This window comes from Leucoraja erinacea, chromosome 29 (genome assembly GCF_028641065.1).
Source record: "Leucoraja erinacea ecotype New England chromosome 29, Leri_hhj_1, whole genome shotgun sequence".
NCBI lineage: Eukaryota > Metazoa > Chordata > Chondrichthyes > Rajiformes > Rajidae > Leucoraja > Leucoraja erinaceus.
In genome coordinates this window covers 5,138,184-5,158,896 of record NC_073405.1, presented here as the reverse complement: position 1 = coordinate 5,158,896, position 20,713 = coordinate 5,138,184, and the positions used below count along the sequence as shown (strand labels likewise).

The window sequence follows — 20,713 nt, the reverse complement described above, 5'->3', positions numbered from 1 at the left end:
ACTTGGAGAATTTAAAATTCAACCAATTAAGTAAATCTTGGATAATAGAGAACTGTTCAGTAACTGTGCCGATGAAAATATCAGATTGTGGTAAAAACATCTGACTCACTAACGTATGCCAAGAAGGAAATTGCCATAATTATCCAGTTTGGCCTGTGTGCACCTCCGGGCCCACCAATGTGATCGACTCTTCACTGCCTCTGGAAGTGGGGGAAAGCACCCCGAAGAATCATGCAATAGTGTGGTACTGGGCAACTTAATAGTGAAAAAGTATTAAAGAAGGAACTGCAGATGCTGGAAAATCGAAGGGAGACAAGTGTTTTCTTAGTATGTTTTACAGTACGTTTTTGATGTTTCTCAGTGTGTTTTGTGGGGGGGTGGTGTGGGGGGGGGGTAAGGGGGAAACCGCTTCAGTCACCTCCTCCACGGAGAGGCGACTTTTTCCAGGTCGCCTCCCCCGTGGCCTAACAGCAAGGATCGGCGCGGCCTTTCCCAGAGACGCACCCGGGGCTTCAGCGGCGGGCGCAGTGCGGACTCGGCGTGGAGCGGGCTAGCCCTCACTGGAGGGGAGCGCTCCATTTCGCTGACGTGCGGCAGCCGGCAGCCTGAAGCCACGGTCTCCAGCTGGCGCGGAGTCTGCAGCCCGGGATTCCTCGTGGGGGACCCGGGAGGAAGAAGAAGCTCCGAATGCCGGCCCGCGGCCAACTTCTACCGTGGGCCCGGCGTGAACCTACCATCACCCCTGGAGGGGAGCTTTGACCGCTGGCCCTGCAGTCTGCGGTGCTTCTGGCTGCAGCGCGAATTTTAAATCTTCGACCGCCGGCCTACACCAGCCTGAAGCCGCGGTCTCCGGTGGGGAAGAGCCGATCCTGGACTTACCTTGACTTTTACCTTGTCCTTTATCATCTGGACGCCCCCAGCGACGGCTGCGGAGGGTTGAGGTCCTGACCACGGGGGGAAATGGAGGAGGACTGGCCAATCTGTGCCTGCCACCACAGTGATGAATGCTGTGGTGGATGTTTGTGTTAAATTTTTATTGTGTTTGTGTGTTCTTTATCATTGTACCGCTGCTGACAAATTCATTTCACTTGCACCATGCAAGTGACGAATAAAAATGATTGATTGATTGAAATGCTGGAGAAACTCAGCGGGTGCAGCAGCATCTAGGGAGCAAAGGAAAAAGGCAACGTTTCGGCCCAAGTTCCTGGGTGAGCAGGGCCCAGCTATTGATGCAATCACAAAGCTAAATAACATGTCAACTTCATTAGAAAATTGAGAAGATTCAGTTTGTCATTGAATACTCTTATGGAACTTCAAGGGGTGTACAGCAGAGAGCATACTGACTGGATGTATCACAGCCTGGTGCAGCAATTGGAACATCCATGAGTGGAGACTACAGAGTAGTTGACATTGCCTGGTCTATATTTTACTAACCTACTGCAACTACAAATTTAATTGTTCTGTTGTCAGTACCAATGATAATTAAACACTAGACTCGAGTCAGACCACACTTCTGAAGCGTGGATATTTCTGTACAAGTCATTGGTGAGATGGCATTGGTTTGAAGTTTAAACTCCTAGTTTGAAGAAGAGTCTGGCCTGTGGCCTACACCAACCGCCGGCTTGCGGCCTACACCAACTTAAAGCCACGGTCTCCGGTGGGGAAGAGTCGACTCTGGACTTACCTGGACTTGTACCTTGTCCTTTTACCATCTGGACGCCCGCAGCAACGGCTGCGGAGGGTTGAGGTCCCGACCACGGGGGAAAATGGAGGAGGACTGGCCAAATTGTGTGCCTTCCACCACAGTGATGAATGCTGTGGTGGATGTCTATGTTAAATTTTTATTGTGTTTTTGTGTGTGTTCTTTATAATTGTACCGCTGCTGACATATTCATTTCACTTGCACTTATGTACAATGTGACAAATAAACCGTATTGTATTGAAGAAGGGTCCCAACCTATCCATTTCCTCCACAAATAATGCCAGACTCGCTGAGTTACTCCAGCACCTTGTGTTTTGCAGTTGTAATGATGTTGCTCTTGGGTTAATTTTAAGAAGAATGTGATAATGGAATATAAGGAGCGTCATTGTCACTTGTATGATTTCATTAGATCGCTAGTAATCCGTGTCTAAACACACTCCATCAATCTTGGTTAGATATTTCTTAAAACAGAAAAGTAAGGAGATATGGTTAGTATCCACCATACTTGGGGCAGCACAGTGGCTCAGCGGCAGAATTGTTGCCTTACAGCGCCAGGGGCCAGAGTTCAATCCTGACCATGGGTGCTGTCTGTACAGAGTTTGTAAATTCTCCCTGTGACTGTGTGGGTTCTCCCCGGGTGCCCCGGTTTACTTCCGCACTCCAAAGACACACAGATTTGTACGTTAATTGGCTTCTGTAAATTGTTCCTAGTGCGTAGGATAGAACTAGTGAACGGATGATCGCTGGTTGGCGTGGACCCAGTTGGCCAAAGGGCCTGTTTCCATGCTATATCTCTATACTAAACATAACAAAAAAATATATATATTTACAAAAATGATATTGAGTACCCGAGAATACAGAGAAGATTTTGAAGTATTACAGCAGAACATGGTTTCATCCATTAGGAAGTGACTAACTATAAAAAAAATGGACGAGATGAACCAATGGAGGTCCAAATTTATTGTTATTTAAAGGGAGATGAGAGGGGGGGGACAGAGAAGAGTCACCACAGTAAGATCACTAGGAGATACCAACAAATTCAATGAGGAATTGAGGTAACACCTTTCTTTTTCCCTGAGAGCATTAAGAATGATTCGTCTGTAGAACAATCAAGAGTAAACCAGCTAAGTACTGGGATTAAACGGACAGGGGACAGAGTGTACTACATGAAACCATCAATTAATTGATAGTGAGGAGTATCAGAGGCGTGTGTGAAGCACGAACATTTCACAGAAGATTTGGGCTACTTTGCTTGTCCTTTGCATTGAAGGTTTGAAGTGTCCACTTGGCCACAACTTGACTTACCGGGATTGATACTGCTGAATACAGTCAAAACTGCATTGAGGATTATCCCTTCCAACATTGCAGAGGTAAAACGTGAATGTTCGCACATCATTCGGGCTATCTGGTCTCGGAATGGTGATTTGCTGCAGAACAGAAATAAAATGTCTTAAAGAAAAAGAACAAGCATATTCCAAAAGCATCCAATCTTCCAGGATGTAGCCCTTAAATAGAAAACAAATTCTACACCTTGGAGTCATACAGCATGGAAACAGGCCCTTCAGCCCAACTCATCCAAACTGACCAAGATGCCCCAGCTAAACTGGTCTCATTTGTCTGCATTTGGCCCATGTCCATCTAAACCTTTCCGACCCATGTACCTGTTCAAGTGTCTTTGTAAATTAACTCAAGGCATATCTTCATCTTGAAGTACATTTATTTTGCCTGTTTGGCAGAAGGTGTTTAAGTGCACTTTTGGGCTCAATCTACACTGACACCTCACAGCCAGATTGAAGGCATGCTAGTTTGTACTTAGTGCTGTGTAGTGTGACATCAAAACAAAGCACCATCTGCCGAATTAGATTCAAATGGCACTAAGAAAGGACAGAGATTTCTCCTGATATCTTGACCAACCTTCATCTCTGAGCTTAAGATCACAGGTTCCACAATAATAGCATGTTTAAGAAAGAACTGCAGATGCTGGAAAAATCAAAGGAATACAATGGAAAAATCAAAGGTAAACAAAAATGCTGGAGAAACTCAGCGGGTGAGGCAGCATCTATGGAGCGATGGAATAGGTGACGTTTCGGGTCGAGATCCTTTTTCAGACACAATAATAGTTCATTCTACATAAAACACCCAATAGTAACCATCAGCACGAACATCACAATTTAATGGTAATATCTGTACACCTGGTACCACTTCAGATGATCTTGAACCAGGCGCTAACATGATGTTCCTAGCCAAATACTATATACAGGTTTACTGTAAAGGTCACTGCAGATAGTGGTCTGTTGTCTATGATGCTGCTGGCTGCGCTTGCAGCATGATTCCAGCATTACAGCACCGGTCAATGGCTGTGTCCAATGATTCCTGCATGTCAAATCCAGGCTTGACTGGGCTTGACATTTGATGTGACTCACATAAACCGAGTTGTAGGACTGAGGAACTATAATTGCAAGGAATGGGGATACAAATAAGTAATAAGATTAGAGCAAAATGAAATTGAGAAGAACTTGTTCACTAACCACAGCTAACTGCCAGAAATCAGACAAACCAGAGTGTACTACATGAAGCCATCAATTAAAGAAATCTTAAAACCTCAAGCACCAGAAAGTTGGAAATTCTCAGCTAGAATATGCAGCTAAAGGCTAAATATTTTCATATATTTGACTCGAGTCTGGCTGTGCCGGTGGGGAAGGTGATCTGACAAATACCTCCTGGCTATCGCATCTATTCACCATTATGTAAATAGGCCCAGTGGCCAGGAGCCTGCAAATGGCAGCAGGATGCAGCAGCTTCTTCTGTCAACATTGGTTTGGGAAGGAATGCTTGCAAAGGGAGCTAGTGAAGATTTGCAAACTGCAAATATGTTCGTCAAAGCAGATTATAATATTTTATTGAAGTAACATAATAGGTTGATGATGGCATTGCGGAAAAGATTTAGAAAGCATTTGGCTACATTCAGGTGGCACAATGGAGCAGCTGCCTTCCAGCACCAGGGACCCAGGTTAGATCCTGACTACCGGTGCTGTCTGTACACAGCTGGTACGTTCTCCCTTTGACTGCGCGGGTGCTCCGGTTTCCTCCCACACTCCAAAGACGAGCAGGTTTGGAGGTTATTTGGCTTTGGTAAAATTATAAATTGTCCCCGGTGTGTAGGATAGTGTGAGTGTACGGGGTGATCGCTGGTCAGTTCAGACTCTGTGGATGGAAGGGCCTGTTTTCACGCTGTATCTCTAAAGTAAGCTGAAAGGCTGATAGTAAAGCTAAGGACCATGGAACAAAGGGATCAGTGGCAGCAAGGATTAAAAAATATCTAAATCCCAACAGACAGCATCTGAACAGCAGTGCCCCTCTCATTGTTAATGAAGCAAGGCCACGGTGTTTGTGGGTTAGTTCTAGCATTGAGGCATTCTGCCAAATGGTTTGGACAGTTTGCTCTGGAAGCCATGACTCAGGATCCATCATGTACTGCTTCCACAGGGCCAGCAGGACATCCCGTGCCTTCCACTGGCCTGATGGAATGTGGATATTTGAAACATTAAGGGTTTTTTGATGAATCGATGAGAATGACTTGGTTGTTGTTTGCAATGGTGCCTGAAAGCTTTCCAAAGGACTACCAATTTGAATGGCAGTGATGTTTTTTTGCCCCTCAAGATGCCTGGCAACATTGACCTCCACCCCGCCCCCCTGACATCAGCCTGAAGAAGGGTCTCGACCCGAAACGTTGCCTATTCCTTCTTTCCATAGATGCTGCTTCACACGCTGAGTTTCTCCAGCATTTTTGTCAACCTCTTAGTTTAGATTAGTTTAGTTCAGAGATACAGCATGGAAACAGGCCCTTCGACCATCGATCACCCCGTACACCAGTTCCATCCCAGACACTAGGGACAATGTACAGAAGCCAATTAATCTACAAACCTGCACGTCTTTGGAATGTGGGAGGAATCCAGAGTACCCGGAGAAAACCCACGCGGTCACAGGGAGCACGAAGAAACTCCGTACAGACAGCACACGTAGCTAAGGGGGGCGTTGTGGCGCTGTTAGGCAGCAACTCTACCGCAGCGCCACCCCCCCCCCCCCCCCCCCCCCCCCCCCCCCCCCCCCCCCCTAGCTGTTTGATTCTCTCCGGAGTATCATCAGCATTTTCTGTTTTTTTATTTTCCTTTTTAGCTGCACTATTTTGCTCTTGTGATTGTAACAGATTCTAACGTGGTGGATCCACAGAAACGATGTTGGGCTCATTGCTCATGTGGTTACCGTGTGACTGGAAGGACAAACTCGTCAGTAAAAGCAACCCTGTCAAGTGCAGCATTAATTCACAGAGCAATCCTTGACTGTCCCTTTTTATAAATACATCTGCAATTATATAAATCTACGAGTTGCATAGAAGTGCATAGAATTACTGACACATAATTATTCAATTGATCTCTTAAAAACAGAAAGATACTAAATGATAATGCAAAACAAATTTACTGGCAAACAGTTCATGGACATGGACTGATGACGGCCAAAGAAAGATGTCAAATGCCTGACTCGGGAGTTCACTTACAGTGCACAGCCACTGTGCACAAAAGGCCTCAGAGTAATAGTACGTCACAGGTCTCAGTTTACATCTGCAGTTGGCTGTAACACTTAGAAAAACTAAAACTATCAAGCTCACAGCACACAATACGTAACGAAGGCACCGGCATTCCTTCAACCCAGTTTCAAGACAACAGCTTTAATAAATTGTATCTTTTCCAACAATGTGGAAGGGGATGGGAAGAGACTTCCTATGCCAGAAGCTTACTGTAAGAAATATCACGCCACATTTCCCAGAGTGTAACGTCAACTTCCACGGACCACTTAACCTCTTGACGACTGCACTGGCTTGTATCAACTGCTCCCGAGATGGTGAGTTTACAATCACATGTCAAGACTGCAACAAGCACACAATGTACAATCGAGGGAAGTACACCAACACTAAATGCATGGAGTGTTTCAAATGCTTACTGGTAAATAACCTTGTGCAACTGGGTAACTTTTAGGAACCAGGCAGAGGCCATTCATGCCCTTGAGACCACTTCAACGTTTCATCAGATCATGTTGGTGAACCATTAAACCACTAACTGGAGGCTCCAAGGACATCCTATCCTCAGCAAAGGCAGGGTTCAGCATTTGATTGCTAGACAAGTCTGAAACAGTTTAACCATGTTCAGCCAAGTGTCTTCCAAGATGCCCCCCCCATCATCATCCCATCACAGAAGCCAATCAGAGCAGAAACAGGCTCTCCAGCCCAACAAGTCTGCGTCGACCAGCGATTACCCCATATACTAGCACTATCCTACACACTAGGGACAATTAACACCGAAGACAATTAACCGACAAACCTGGACGTCTTTGGAATGTGGGAGGAAACCAGAGCACCTGGAGAAAAGCCACGAGGTTACAGGAAGAACGTAGAAGTTCCGTACAGACAGCACCCTTAGTCAGGATCGAACCAGGGTCTCTGGCGCTCTAAGGCAGCACCTCTACCGCTGCTCCCTTGTGCCACCCAATTCACACCAAATGGCTCAAAGTAATAGATGACAAGAGACTATTGGACCCATGGAAGTACAGAAGACCCATGGTCCAGAAGCAGCCACATCTCTCGCAACTCTAACAGTTGCTCTATGGTCCTACACTGGCATCTACATGACAATGTGGCACACTGTTCAGGTATATCCTGCTCATAAAGACTTGGTCAAATCCATTCCAATTACTATGCAAAGAGTCAACTTTCTACCGTCAGCCAAATGATGCAAGGTGCTGTTGACAGCTATCAGGTGACGATTACTCACCATTACCCTCCTCACCACAGTCCAGTTTGCCAGACTACTCAGCTCTAGACCGCATCAAAGTCCCACTTTAAACACGGATTAAAGTTTACATGAGGTGACATTAACTGTCCTTCGTACAAAGTAAGTCTTGTAAACTTAAAGTCAAGTAGGTGGAGGGGTTGGTTAGTTAGGTAAAATTAGAAAATTCAATGCTCACACTGTTGGATTGTAAGCTACCAAAACAGAATATAAGATGATATTCCTCTAGTTTGCGTATGACTTCACTCTGAGGAGGAGGCGCAGGATAGAAAGGTCAGTATGGAAATGGGAAGAGGAGTTCAAATAGTTAGCTACCAGGCGATCCCGTGTCTATGCATGGTCTCACCGATGTACAAGAGAAGAAGCTGCCATTTCAGTCTGTTTATAATCCTCAAGTCAGCACGTGCATCTGAGGGCAGGATCAATTCCAAAAGCTGCCATTTTGACTGACAATTAACACTGGACTTTCCAGTGATGCCCAAAATCCAAACTATTTTTTTTTAAAAGAAAAAAAAAAAGGCTTTTTAAAGTTCCATGGTTTTGAGGAGAATGATGATTCAGGTGGCCCATATTGTCTAAACAGATTCTGGAATGGTCATCATTCTGACAGCTGAACACCTATTATTGGTCTAGTGTTGAAAGAAATGAAATTAAAAATACAAGCAATGGCTCGTCCTTTTGATTATCTAATGAGATAAAAGGATGAACAAAATGTAATTATTTGAAGAGCAGTCATTTTAAATCTACACTATTGATTCCACAGATCTTTTATGTCTGCTGGACACTCACAGTTTATGGCAAAGCTGAATTGCAATTTAGTCACGGGACTCAGAATCACAGTCTCTCCTTTCAGAGTGACTGCTAGGTACTACATTATCATGAGGAAATTAATAAAATGTGAGTTTAGTTTATTGTTATGTGTACTGAGGTAGAGAGAAAAGCTTTTTTGTTGCTTGCTAATAAGACAATATATGATTACAATCGAGCCATCCACAGTGTATAGATACACGATAAAGGGAATAACACGAATAAGGGTTTCAGCCCCAAACGTTGCCTATTTCCTTCGCTCCATAGATGCTGCCGCACCTGCTGAGTTTTTGTCTACCTTCGATTTTCCAGCATCTGCAGTTCCTTCTAGAAACATAACATGAATAACGTTTAATGCAAGATAAAGTCCGATCAAAGATAGTCTGAGTGTCTCCAATGAGGTAGATAGTAGCTCAGGACCGCTCTCTAGTTGTTGGTAGGATGGTTCAGTTGCCTGATAACAGCTGGGAAGAAACTGTCTCTGAATCTTGACGTGTGCATTTTCACACTTAAAACAGTTAATCGTACATATGTTCAAGTTGAAAATGCTTTTTAAAAAAAAATTTTTTTTAAACAAAACATGCAAATCACAAAGAACTTGAGAAGATCCAGATAACGACTCTTGGTCGTTCTGGTAAATGCCAGCTGGGCACTTGGTCAAATATATTACACAAATAACCTCCTGAAACGACACATCAACAGGTCTCCTGGGAACCTTGGTGGATGCAAATGATGAGAGGGGATGTTCTGACTGCTAAGTTTGGAACGTACATGGTCATTTATTGTTTCCGATTGTGAAGCTGTCTAACCTCACCTCAAAGTTCAGAGCCTGAAGAAGTCAAATTCTTTGAGGTTTTTGTTGCGTTTGCATAAAGCTACGACTCCAAGCTCAGTACTAAAGAGTTTTGCCGTAAACCGACCTGACCAACGGAGTTCCTTCACAACCAACGGTTTGGATTGAAAATGTAGTCGTGCTACAGTAGAACTCTTTTCAATCAACGATACTTGATTGTCACACGTACCTAGGGACACTGAAATTCTCTGTTTTTGCATACAATATACAAAGTACGCAAAGAGTCACCGTGTAACTGGCACCGCCAAAGCATAATACGCACAGCCTCATCATTCTGCTCCTCATCTTTCCCAATGACACTAATAATTAATCTGAGGATCTCATACATGATGATTGAACTGCGAAATGGAGCATCCACATACCAGCAGATTGTTGAAACCACACTGGCCTACCTTCCACAATGATCAAAAGGCATCTCAATTGACATGTTCAAGAAGGAACTGCAGATGCTGGAAAATCGAACGTACGTAGACAAAATTGCTGGAAAAACTCAGCGGGTGCGGCAGCGAAGGATCGCTCCATAGATGCTGCCGCACCCGCAGAGTTTCTCCAGTAATTCTGTCTACCATCTCAATTGACATTGCAGGTTAGTTGGCTTTGGTAAAATTATAAAACGTCCCTGCTGTGTAGGGCAGTGTCAGTGTTCCGTTCAGTCTATAGTCACGTGTACCGAGGTACAGTGAAAAGCTTTTGTTGCCTGCTAACCAGTCAGCAGAAAGACAATACCTGATTACAATCGATCCATTTACAGTGTATAGATACATAAAGGAATAATGTTTCGTGCAAGATAAAGCCAGCAGGAATGTTGCTGCAGGAACGTGGAGCGATTGTAATACGAGTTTGTAGATCTGCTTCAATGGCTAGCACGCAAATAGTCGCCTGCGCTGAGCGCCATCTTGGAAGCATGTGAGCGTTGGTTGGTTGCGGACTTGGTGGACCATAGGGCCCCGTTTCCTCACTGTATCTCTAAAGTAACCCAAAGTAAATAAAAATAACCAGCTTCTATTCCATACTTCAATCTTTGCATTGGAACCAGGTCCCAAATCTTTGCATAAAATAGCAAAGACAAATCCACATTATCCTCCTTCTCCAAAAACTCCTTGCACCACCTCAAACACGGTCCCAGGCATTCAAAAGCTCCGGCTTAACTTAAATTTGAATCATCTCAGAGAGATCTCCTGAAGTGAAGCTGAAGCAAACCATCTGTGCCAATAGTTTAGCACAAAATTGAGACTCTGGTGCAAGAGACTCATCTTGTGACTTTGCAAAGCTGTCTGTGGGAAGTAAATTCGGAGTGTGATGTAATATTCACTTCACCACCCAGCTATAACTTGCGCACCTTAGCAGCAGGATGTACAACACATGGGATGCATTGTCATAGAGAGCCAAAAAATAATTCAACATCACTTCCTCCTGAACACCTCTGCCACTGAGATGTCCATCCACAGTGATGTCGTGGCAATAAGTACACAAAAATGCTGGAGAAACTCAGCGGGTGCAACAGCATCTATGGAGCGAAGGAAATAGGCAATGTTTCGGGCCGAAACCCTTCCTCAGACTGAAACGTTACCTACTTCCTTCGCTCCATAGATGCTGCTGCACCCGCTGAGTTTCTCCAGCATTTTTGTGTACCTTCGATTTTCCAGCATCTGCAGTTCCTTCTTAAACATGTTGTGGCAATACCTTGTTATTCACCAAGTCACAAATGATTAGGGATTAACTATGAAGTCTCTTTTGGTAAGACACCCCTGTCAGCCCCGGATTTAACCTGGCGAATCTATTTTGCTCTGCATCCAACGTTATAATATCTATTTTTAGGCAAGGGAACCAAAACAGTACGCAGTATTCCCAGCGAGGCCACACCAACACCCTGTATAAAGGTAAAAACAATCTTCTACCATGTTATTTGAATTTAACCAATCTGAAATCTTAGGGCTATTAGCCTTCCCTTCCCTTCCCCCCTATTTCTTTTACATCTTTTGCTGGGAAGGTGATGGGAAAGAAATTGTGGAGAGATAGAAAAGGGCAAAGGAGCGAGACACAATGGATTGGTCTTACACTGCAACGACTTGATAGAAAAACATCTTCCTCCTGTGCTATAACCATTCTGTGATTTAACCTCTTGAAGAATACTGCTACAGGTTTCAGAAATAAATTAAAGGCAGTTTGCACAACAGGTCAGCAAACTGCATAATAACAGTACAGTAAAGTTGCTGCCTTACAGCACGAGAGACTTGGGTTCGATTCTGACTGTGGGTGCTGTCTGTACGGAGTTTGCACGTTCTCCCAGTGACCGCGTGGGTTTGGTCCTGGGTGCTCTGGTTTCACACACTCCAAAAGCGTACAGGTTAGTGAGTTAATTGGCTTCGGCAAGTTGCAAAAATTCTCCCTAGTGTGTGAAGGTTAGTGTATGGGGTGATCGCAGGTCGACATGCCAAAGGGTCTGTTCCCGCCCTGTATCTCTAAACTAAACAATGCTTAACACAAAATAAACACTGAGGGCGGTGTATCTTCGAAACTCTTCCTCAAAGGCAGTCTTTGAATATTTTAATGCAGAGGTAAATGGATTCTTGATAAACAAGAGGGCGAACAGTTGCCATGGGGACACAACAATGTGGAATTGAGTTTACAGTCTGATTAGCCATGATATTATTAAATGGTGGAGCAGACCCGATAAGCTGTGTGGCCTACTGCTGCTCTTAATTTACTAGCACAATGTTCCTAAATTTAATGCACTATATCTGAAAATGAAAGCAGCTTAGAAAAAATAATCATCACAAGCCTCCAAGGACACGGCATTTGAATCTCCAGGTTGCTGAGCAGAGTGTCATCTTTCTTTTGGTCCCAGCTTCCTTGAAATAGTTTGCAACAGGAGTAGATATAAATGAACAATCAGAATGTCAAAGAAGCATTTCAGATGGCAGAACCTGCAGATTGCAACTCGATGCAACAAACTACTGGCCCTGCTTTTATCCGCATGTCACTTGAGTATAGTGAAGTACATTGAGTATAGAAGTTGGGAGGTCATGTTACAGTTGTACAAGACATCGGTGAGGCCACATCTAGGGTATTGTGTTCAGTTTTGGTCACCATGTTATGGGAAAGATGTTGCCAACCTTGAAAGGGTTCAGAGAAGATTGACGTGGTTGCTGCCAACACTCGAGGGACTGAGCTATAGGTAGATTAAGCAGGCTAGGGCTTTATTCTTTGGAGTGCAGCAGGATGAGGGGTGATCTTATAGGGGTGTACAAAATGATGAGGAAGAGATCAGGTAAACTCACAGTCTTTTCCTAGAGTAGGGGAATTGAGAACCAAGGACATAGGTTTAAGGTGAGGGTGGGAAGATTCAATGGAAACCAGAGGGGTAACTTTTTTCTAAAACACAAAGGGGGGTGGGTGTATGGAATAAGCTGCCAGAGGAGGTAGTTGAGGCAGGTATTGTAGCAACCTTTAAGAAACATTTAGACAGGTACATAGATTGGGTAGGTTTAGAGGGATAAAGGCTAAAAGCAGGCAGATGGGACTAGTGTTGATGTACCATGTTAGTTGGCGTGGGCGATTGGTGCTGAAGAGCCTGTATCCAGACTGTGTAACAATGACTCTCGGTCGTATGGCTGTAATCAAATGCAAAATCTCCCATTCTTTCTTACTGAGGTCTCAACCTGGAACTTGCTGATTAGAGGAAGTAAACAGGCCACTATAGAAATTGATCCACACGGCACAGATAGCTGCCAATCCTCCAACATGGCGTCAAATGTTGACAAGTACTGATGAGAAGAGCTGCTGAGTAGGGGGGTGCTTCATTTAGGAAACGTTATATCTATAAAATATATTAAAACTCTTTCATCTCTCTGTACTGCCCTAATTATCTGCACTGCACAACAAAGTATGTACTATTGCATATCACTCTGTCAGCTTATCTCAACGGAGCTGTCAATGTAAACTACTCTTTTGCCAAGAAATTACCTTGAGATTGAGGATGACTTCCTTCCCTCCACTTCTTTGGGTTGAGGTGACTGTTGAGGCCAATGAGAGAACTGCCGACATTTCCACAGATGGGCCAGGAGGTGCCTGACATGATTGGTGGGTAGTTGGTTAGTTAGTTAATGAGGGGGTGCAATCCTTCTGCCGTTTAGGCTGAGTTTGTGTGTTATTAAATGTTCCCGATGTTGGGGGAGTCCAGAACCAGGGGCCACAGTTTCAGAACAAGGGGTAAGCCATTTAGAACGGAGATGAGGAAACACTTTTTCTCACAGAGAGTTGCGAGTCTGTGGAATTCTCTGCCTCAAAGGGCGGTAGAGGCCGGTTCTCTGGATACTTTCAAGAGAGCTTGATAGGGCTCTTAAAGATAGCGGAGTCAGGGGATATGGGGAGGAGGCAGGAACGGGGTACTGATTGTGGATGATCAGCCATGATCACATTGAATGGCGGTGCCGGTTCGAAAGGCTGAATGGCCTACTCCTGCACCTATTGTCTATTAAAGCATGAACTAGTTGTCAGTGACATCCCAAATGCTGCTCCTTCATCTATTCCCAGCAGTGATGGTTGATGTTGCATTTTTCCCAAAAGAGGTTTTGAAAACATCCTCAAATCCCTCTTCAGCCACTGGCTTAGAACAGTTTGTCTGTTTTAGTTGTCTGGTACAACGCATACAAATGACATTGGCTGTCTAACAAAATGATTGAATGTACTCAGGGCATTGATGTTGGAAATACTGGCCTGATACATGACACTGATATTGGCTTGTTTATCCTTCCAGTAGATTTAGAGGATTTTGTGGTGACAGATTGCTGGTATCAGTGTCGAGAGGTGCCTTTTGTAGGTAATCCTGGTCTCAGGCAGCAATCGCAGTTAATCGGTAGACCACAAGTCTTCTGCAATAAAACACCCTTTTCCTTAGTCAACCAAAGGTTGTGTTGGCCCACAACAGTACGAGTGTTTCATTACTGAAGCCTGAGTTTGCTGCTAAGATTTGGGAGCTGGTCCACCGTGGCTATTATTGGAGGGCAGGCTGTTGGAAAACCTGGGGTGGGAGATTGCAACCTTCACATGAGATTGTAATCAACCTGGCGCACACAATCAAATAATATCAAATAGAACAAGTTGTCCTACAGCTTTAGGCTGCGCACGCCATATGCAAGAAGGAGATGGAGAACCTTTGCCTTGTAGATGTTGAGATTGATACAGCTGCTGCCTCACAGTGCCAGCGACCCAGGTTCTGACCACGGGTACTGTCTGTGCGGAGTTTGCACGTTCCCCCTGTGATCGTGTGGGTTTTCTCCGGATGCGCCGGTTTCCTTCCACATTACAAAGACGTGGAGGTTTGTAGGATAATTGTAAACTGCTCCTGGTGTGCAGGATATAGAACTAGTGTACAGGAGATTGATGGTCGGTGTGGAATTGTTGGGCTGAAGGACCTGTTTCCATACTGTATCTCTGAACTAAATTAAACTAATGTAAACCAGCCGAATGCTACTGAGCACATTCTTGGAGCTACAAGCTGACAAGTCCACATTTCCTGGTGGACTTCATCCTAAAGTCATGTTAGAGGTAGCGTGATAAGGCAGTTAATTGTGCCAATTTTATTTCCCAGTATTCCTAGATTCCGAGACGGTTTCATTAGATTGCAAAATACTGCATGTACCATTAAAAAAAACAAACAAAAAAAAACAGAAGTTAAGCATGAAACGGAACTACAGACAAAGGTAGCTTAAGTCATCGGGGAAATGTTAGCGGCAGTTATTAAAATGAGGCCACATATGGAGTACTGTATTGAATATGGGTCTACAAATGCAGAAAACAAACTGCCGGATGAACTCAGTGTGTCAAGCAGAATTGGGCCGGGGTGGGGGGGTGGGCTGGGAGTAATTGTGGACGTCCATAATTCTTTCCCACCCCCTCCCAAGAACATTGCTCAACCTGCTGGGTTGCTCCAGCAGTTTGTTTTATGCTCTAGAATCCCGAATCTTCAGTCTATTGTGTCTCAAGGAAATAAAGTGGATCGAAAGCAGTTCCGAGAAGATTTACTAGACTGACTTTCTTGATTCTGGGAATTAGATTGCGAAGTAACTTCATTCAGTAACAGAGGTAAGACATAAAGCAAGGAACTACAGACAAGTTAGATTAAGTCATAGGGAGATAGTTAGTAATTATTAATGACAAATCAGCAGGGCACTCAAATAAAGTCAATGGGCAGGTCATCTTGAGGAAAGGTTCCACAAACTAGACTTGTGTCTGGTCTCGTGGAGCGAGAACAATTTATCTGAAGGAGTTATGTCAGTGAATGCAGAGCGTACAAGGTGATTTCTTTCCCCTCTGGTTCCTGAGGCTTTGGAACTCTTGTCCTCAAAGAACAGTGGAAGCAGAGATGTTGTTTATCTTTTAAGCTGTATGTCTTAACAGAGCTGGATAGACCTTTGATAAAGGTGGTGGTGGAAGGCTACCAGAAACACAGGGCGAGTGGAGTCAAGCTGACAGCTGACTCAGCCATGACATTGCTGAATCACAACGCAGGCACTTTGAAACCCAGCACAGCTCTCAATTTGTATGTTTGTGTGTATTTCAAGCTAGCTCCAAAAGTTACAACGTTGCTATCCTTCAATTCGATTTTAATGGTTGTTCGTGGTTGTCATTCTTCGCCATCATAAAAGGCCAAGTGAGCAATTTGATACGAGCAAGAAGCGTAACCTCAAATGCCCCGTTTCTTTCATGGCTCAGCAATTTTTATCTGATGATAACTTTATCTAAACCACAAAACACATAGCAAAAAATGTAATCTACATCTGTACTAAATTAACTAAATCCTGCCTGGATGGAGTGAGAGAGATACTGTGGGCCTCAGTACATTAAGTTAGGAAGGGGGGGGGGGGGTGATTTGTACGATTCCCTGCTCCTGATCATTGAGAAATAGGAATTAAAACATGCTTTTAAATTTGTGTCTACCTGTGCTTTTAAATTTCTCTATATCGATTCTAAACAATTGAAGGAAAACACAATTTTGTAAAAAACTCTATTTTTGCAGCATAAACAACAGGATCCACCATGGAACCACTGGATCGTTGCAAAAACCCACTTGGTCAACTAATTTCCTCCAGTGAAGGAAACCAGCCATGCCTACCCAGTCGGACACAAGACAATGTCACCCCCACCTGCATTATTTGGTGCAATTTCGAATGGACAATAAATACTAGCAATGTCCGCATCCCAATTTTTAAAAACAGACACTGTTGAGTGCAGCGCTTAGTCCCAATCTTAATTAGTAAGCGTGTCAAAGGTCATGGGGAGAAGTCAGGAGAATGAGGTTGAGAAGGAAAGATAGATCAGCCATGAATGATTTTGTTGTTGAGACTGCATTTAGAGTATAGTGTTCAGGTCTGGGCACCATGTTATAGGAAAGATATTGTCAAGCTTGAAAGGGTTCAGGGAAGATTTACGAGGGTGTTGCCAGGACTAGAGTGACTGAGCTAGAGGGAGAGTAGGGTGGGTCTCTATTCCTTGGAGCGCAGGAGGATGAGGGATGATCTTATAGAGGTGTATAAAATCATAAGAGGAAAATCAAGTAGATGCACAAAATCTCTTGCCCAGAGTAGGGGAATTGAGGAACAGAGGACATAGGTTCAAGGTGAAGGGGAAAAGATTTAATAGGAATCTGAGGGATAACACAATAATTTTCCACACAAAGGGTGGTGGGTGCATGGAACAAGCTGCCAGAGGAGGTAGTTGAGGCAGGGACTATCCCAATGTTTAAGAAACAGTTAGACAGGTACATGGATAGGACAGGTTTGGAGAGATATAGAGCAAGTGCAGGCAGATGAGACTAGTGTAGCTGGTACATGTTGGCCGATGTGGGCAAGTTGGGCCAAATGGCCTGTTTCCACACTGTATGACTCTATGAATGGCAGAGTAGATTCGACGGGCTAAATGGCCTAATTCTGCTCCTATGACATATGATCTTTGAGCTTATAAATGACAGTATTGCTAACGATGTCTACGTCTGCTGAAATAAAATAAACCAACTCAGTTGCAAAACTTGGTATGGAAGGTTACACAAAAAAGCTGGAGAAACTCAGTGGGTGCAGCAGCATCTATGGAGCGAAGGAAATAGGCAACGTTTCGGGACGAAACCCTTCCGGGTTTCGGCCCGAAACGTTGCCTATTTCCTTCCCGGAACGTTGCCTATTTCCTTCGCTCCATAGATGCTGCTGCACCCGCTGAGTTTCTCCAGCTTTTTTTTGTGTAACCTTCGATTCTCCAGCATCTGCAGTTCCCTCTTAAACACTTGGTATGGAAGGTTTTGAGTTCTGCGATCTGTAGCTTGCCAGAACCACTTGACAACCCCCAATACAGTGGCCCACCCACAGCATGCACATGTCCTCAGTACGGCCCCTCAAATTGAGGAACTGACCCCCAGTCCTGCCCCTTTAACAGTACAGGTGTTTCCCAGAACTACCCCTCTGGAAATAAAACAAAGTGAATGATGAACTCAATCAGTAAAACATGGTTGAGATATTTCCAATGAAGCAGCACAGTGCTACTCTTTATTCAACCTCAATTTTAATAACTGGATATCTGCCAAATATTTTTTCCAAAGTAACTATTTTAAATTAACAGGGATGGAACTCAATATATTCTGAATAACCACACCAGTAGTGGAGGATTACATTATGTTACAGGAGCAGAATGAGGCCATTTGACCCATCAAGTCTACTCCGCCATTCAATCTTGGCTGATCTATCTTTCCCTCCTAACCCCATTCTCCTGCTTTCTCCCCATAACCCCTGACACCCATTCTAATCAAGAATCTATCAATCTCCACCTTAAAAATATCCATCAACTTTGCCTCCACAGCCATATGTGGCAATTAATTCCACAGATTCACCACCCTTGACTAAATAAATTCCTCCTCGTCTCCTTTCTAAAGGTACATCCTTTTATTCTGAGGCTGTGGCCTCTGGTCCAAGACTCTCCCACTAGTGGAAGCACCCTCTCCACATCCGCTATATCCACATTCTCTTCAACTTAAAAGGAGACATTCAAGTGCTTTAGAAAGCAAGAGAGGCATACAATATCTAAGAAGGTGAAACTTGATAAAAAAGATATTTAGACAACAACCGTGAAGAGTGATTTTAAGATAGTGAATTGTCTTGTTAAGATGAACATACCTAGAATGGGACCAGTAATGCAAGGTTGTTACAAATAAATGCAATATGGAATTCAGGAAGAACTTCTTTAACCAAAAAATAATGACATAGAATTAACACACTAAATGGTTAAGAGATGATTGAGAGATGATAGCGGCTGTATAAAGGACAGGACACAGAAGAGTTGGCTTTTTTGGGGCCAAGATCGTGTGTTCACATCCAGGTAGGAAGAAATTGTCTTACGAATTGCCTTTTGAGGTTTTTGGGAGTCATCCTGCTTTGCCAATGAACAGCATATTTTGTGGCCAGTGATATATTTCCCCAGGGTTATATCAGGCTAACTGCTGAAGGAAGCCTTCCTTGTTCAGGACATGAAAGGGCAGAGGGAGGGGAGAGCAACCTCTTACTTAACCCCCTCCCACGCCACCTCCACAACCCTATTCTCGGGCCATCAGTGGCAAATTTGTTATTCACCCTCCAGCCATCGCTTCAGAATGATGGCTAAAGACTAAGTGAGATAGCCGATGGCTCACAATAGGAGTTTTAAGCCAACAGCATTGTTAGCAGGGACAAAGTGTAGAAAGTCAGAAAGCAAAAACATGGCTTGTTTTTGTCCATGAATATGCCAACTGACTTTTGCAAACCGTTTTATACTATTAACAAACAGTAATATTATTTGGAGGTAATGTTGCCTCCCTGGTTGGCAGATTGCCGTTAACTTTAGAATTTCTTCCTGCAATTCAGGGAGATGATTAGCCATCTGTGATGTGTTATCATTGGAATTTATTCCATGTGTAGAACTCACACTTCAGAATCAATAAACAGAATACTGCCAGGTTCAGAACGATTCCTTTGGCGCAATAGTTTTCAATGAACACATGTATTATGACAGTTCAGGTGGATGCTAAAGACCAAGTCCTGACCATATTCCACCCACCGTTCAGTAATACCATCAAGTGAACTGCTCATTCATCACATTCTTGGTTTACCAACACTACTACTAAGTGCTGCATGGTGGCACGATGCCACAATGCCAGAAACCCGGGTTAGATCCCGACTACGGGTGCTGTTTGTATGGAGTTTGTATGTTCTCCCCGTAATGCACAAGTTTCCCCCAGGTGCTCTAGTTTCCTCCTTCACTCCGTAGAGGTTTGTTGGCAAGAATTGTAAATTGTCCCCCGTGTGTAGCGTGTGCTAATGTAATAGGGATTGCTGGTTGGTGTGGACCCGGTGGGCTGAAGGGCCTGTTTCCATGCTGTACCGCTAAACAAAACCACTCTATTCACTGCATCATCCTTAATGGTGCAAAACATTCAAGCCAGTTCTAAAATATGTGCTGTACAAACCTGTTGATTTTCAGTCAATTTGTGCTCATTTTCTAATGGAATTAGATGCAGAAGTGTAGAAGCTAACAAGTATAAATTGGCTCTCTTGCCCACAAAGCCTTGCTCTGCTGGACAAACACTGCACAGGTGATGGTTTGGGAAGATGTTCGCATCTTTTGAAGGACTGATTTTCACATTCACTCGGCTGTATCCCATCCAGATGAGGATGAGCAAGGCTCATTATTGAGCAACAACAGAATAATCAGTGACAAATGGAAGCACAGATGATTAATTCTGCATTCGCACAGTAGGCAACCTGATGTGTTGCTCATCTGGAACCAATAGATGGAACTCAGGAAAAGTTAATCTATCAAACTCTGTTGCTCCAGTTTGGGCAGCTTAGTAGCACAACAGATGCTGAATTCCACACAGCTATGAAACAGTTCTCTATCACAAACAACCAATCTGAAGAATCGTGGCAAGCTGTGATTGCAATGTAAAATATACATTTTCAAAACCTTTTAATAGCAAGAGGGGTTAATGTTGCTGTCTCACAGAGTAAAACTGAGAGCTGCAGGCTCAAGACCAGAAGATGCAGTTGTTTGTCTATGAATAGCTGAGTGTTCGAGTTTCAGATTTCTATAAAAGAGTCCAAGGGATTTTTTTTTTTTAAATAAGAACAGAAACCTAAGGTAGTTCATATTTGAATCAGAGCTGGGCCTCAAATGTAGGTATCTCCATTATACTGTGGCTATCGTTCCCACACCATCATGGCACAATAACACCTTCAAAATTCATTTTTCTCAAGTTGTAACTATGAAAGCATTTAAATATCACAAGGTAGTGACTGCAAACATTGATCAGCACACTGTCAAATATGACACAGTGGCGGTAGGCATGAAGGCTTTTGCAAATAGTTGGAAGAAATCCAGATCATGATTTACAATGTTTAGATGAAAACTGTGTGTGGGAAAAGGTAGGATGATGATATGGAGGAAGAATGGAGCTCGGAATAAATAGCTATGACAAGAATAGATGTTATC

The 20,713-nt window shown here is 43.7% G+C and overlaps 1 protein-coding gene across 1 annotated transcript in view; it reads right to left on the bottom strand.

Moving 5' to 3' along the window:
- The window catches only part of ell (elongation factor RNA polymerase II), a 91,784-nt gene that overhangs the window by 22,674 nt on the left and 48,397 nt on the right, over positions 1-20,713 (bottom strand). The window contains exon 3 of the mRNA XM_055658396.1: positions 3,008-3,129. Within this exon, the coding sequence (XP_055514371.1) occupies positions 3,008-3,129 (122 nt within the window). The remainder of the gene's footprint in view (positions 1-3,007; positions 3,130-20,713) is intronic.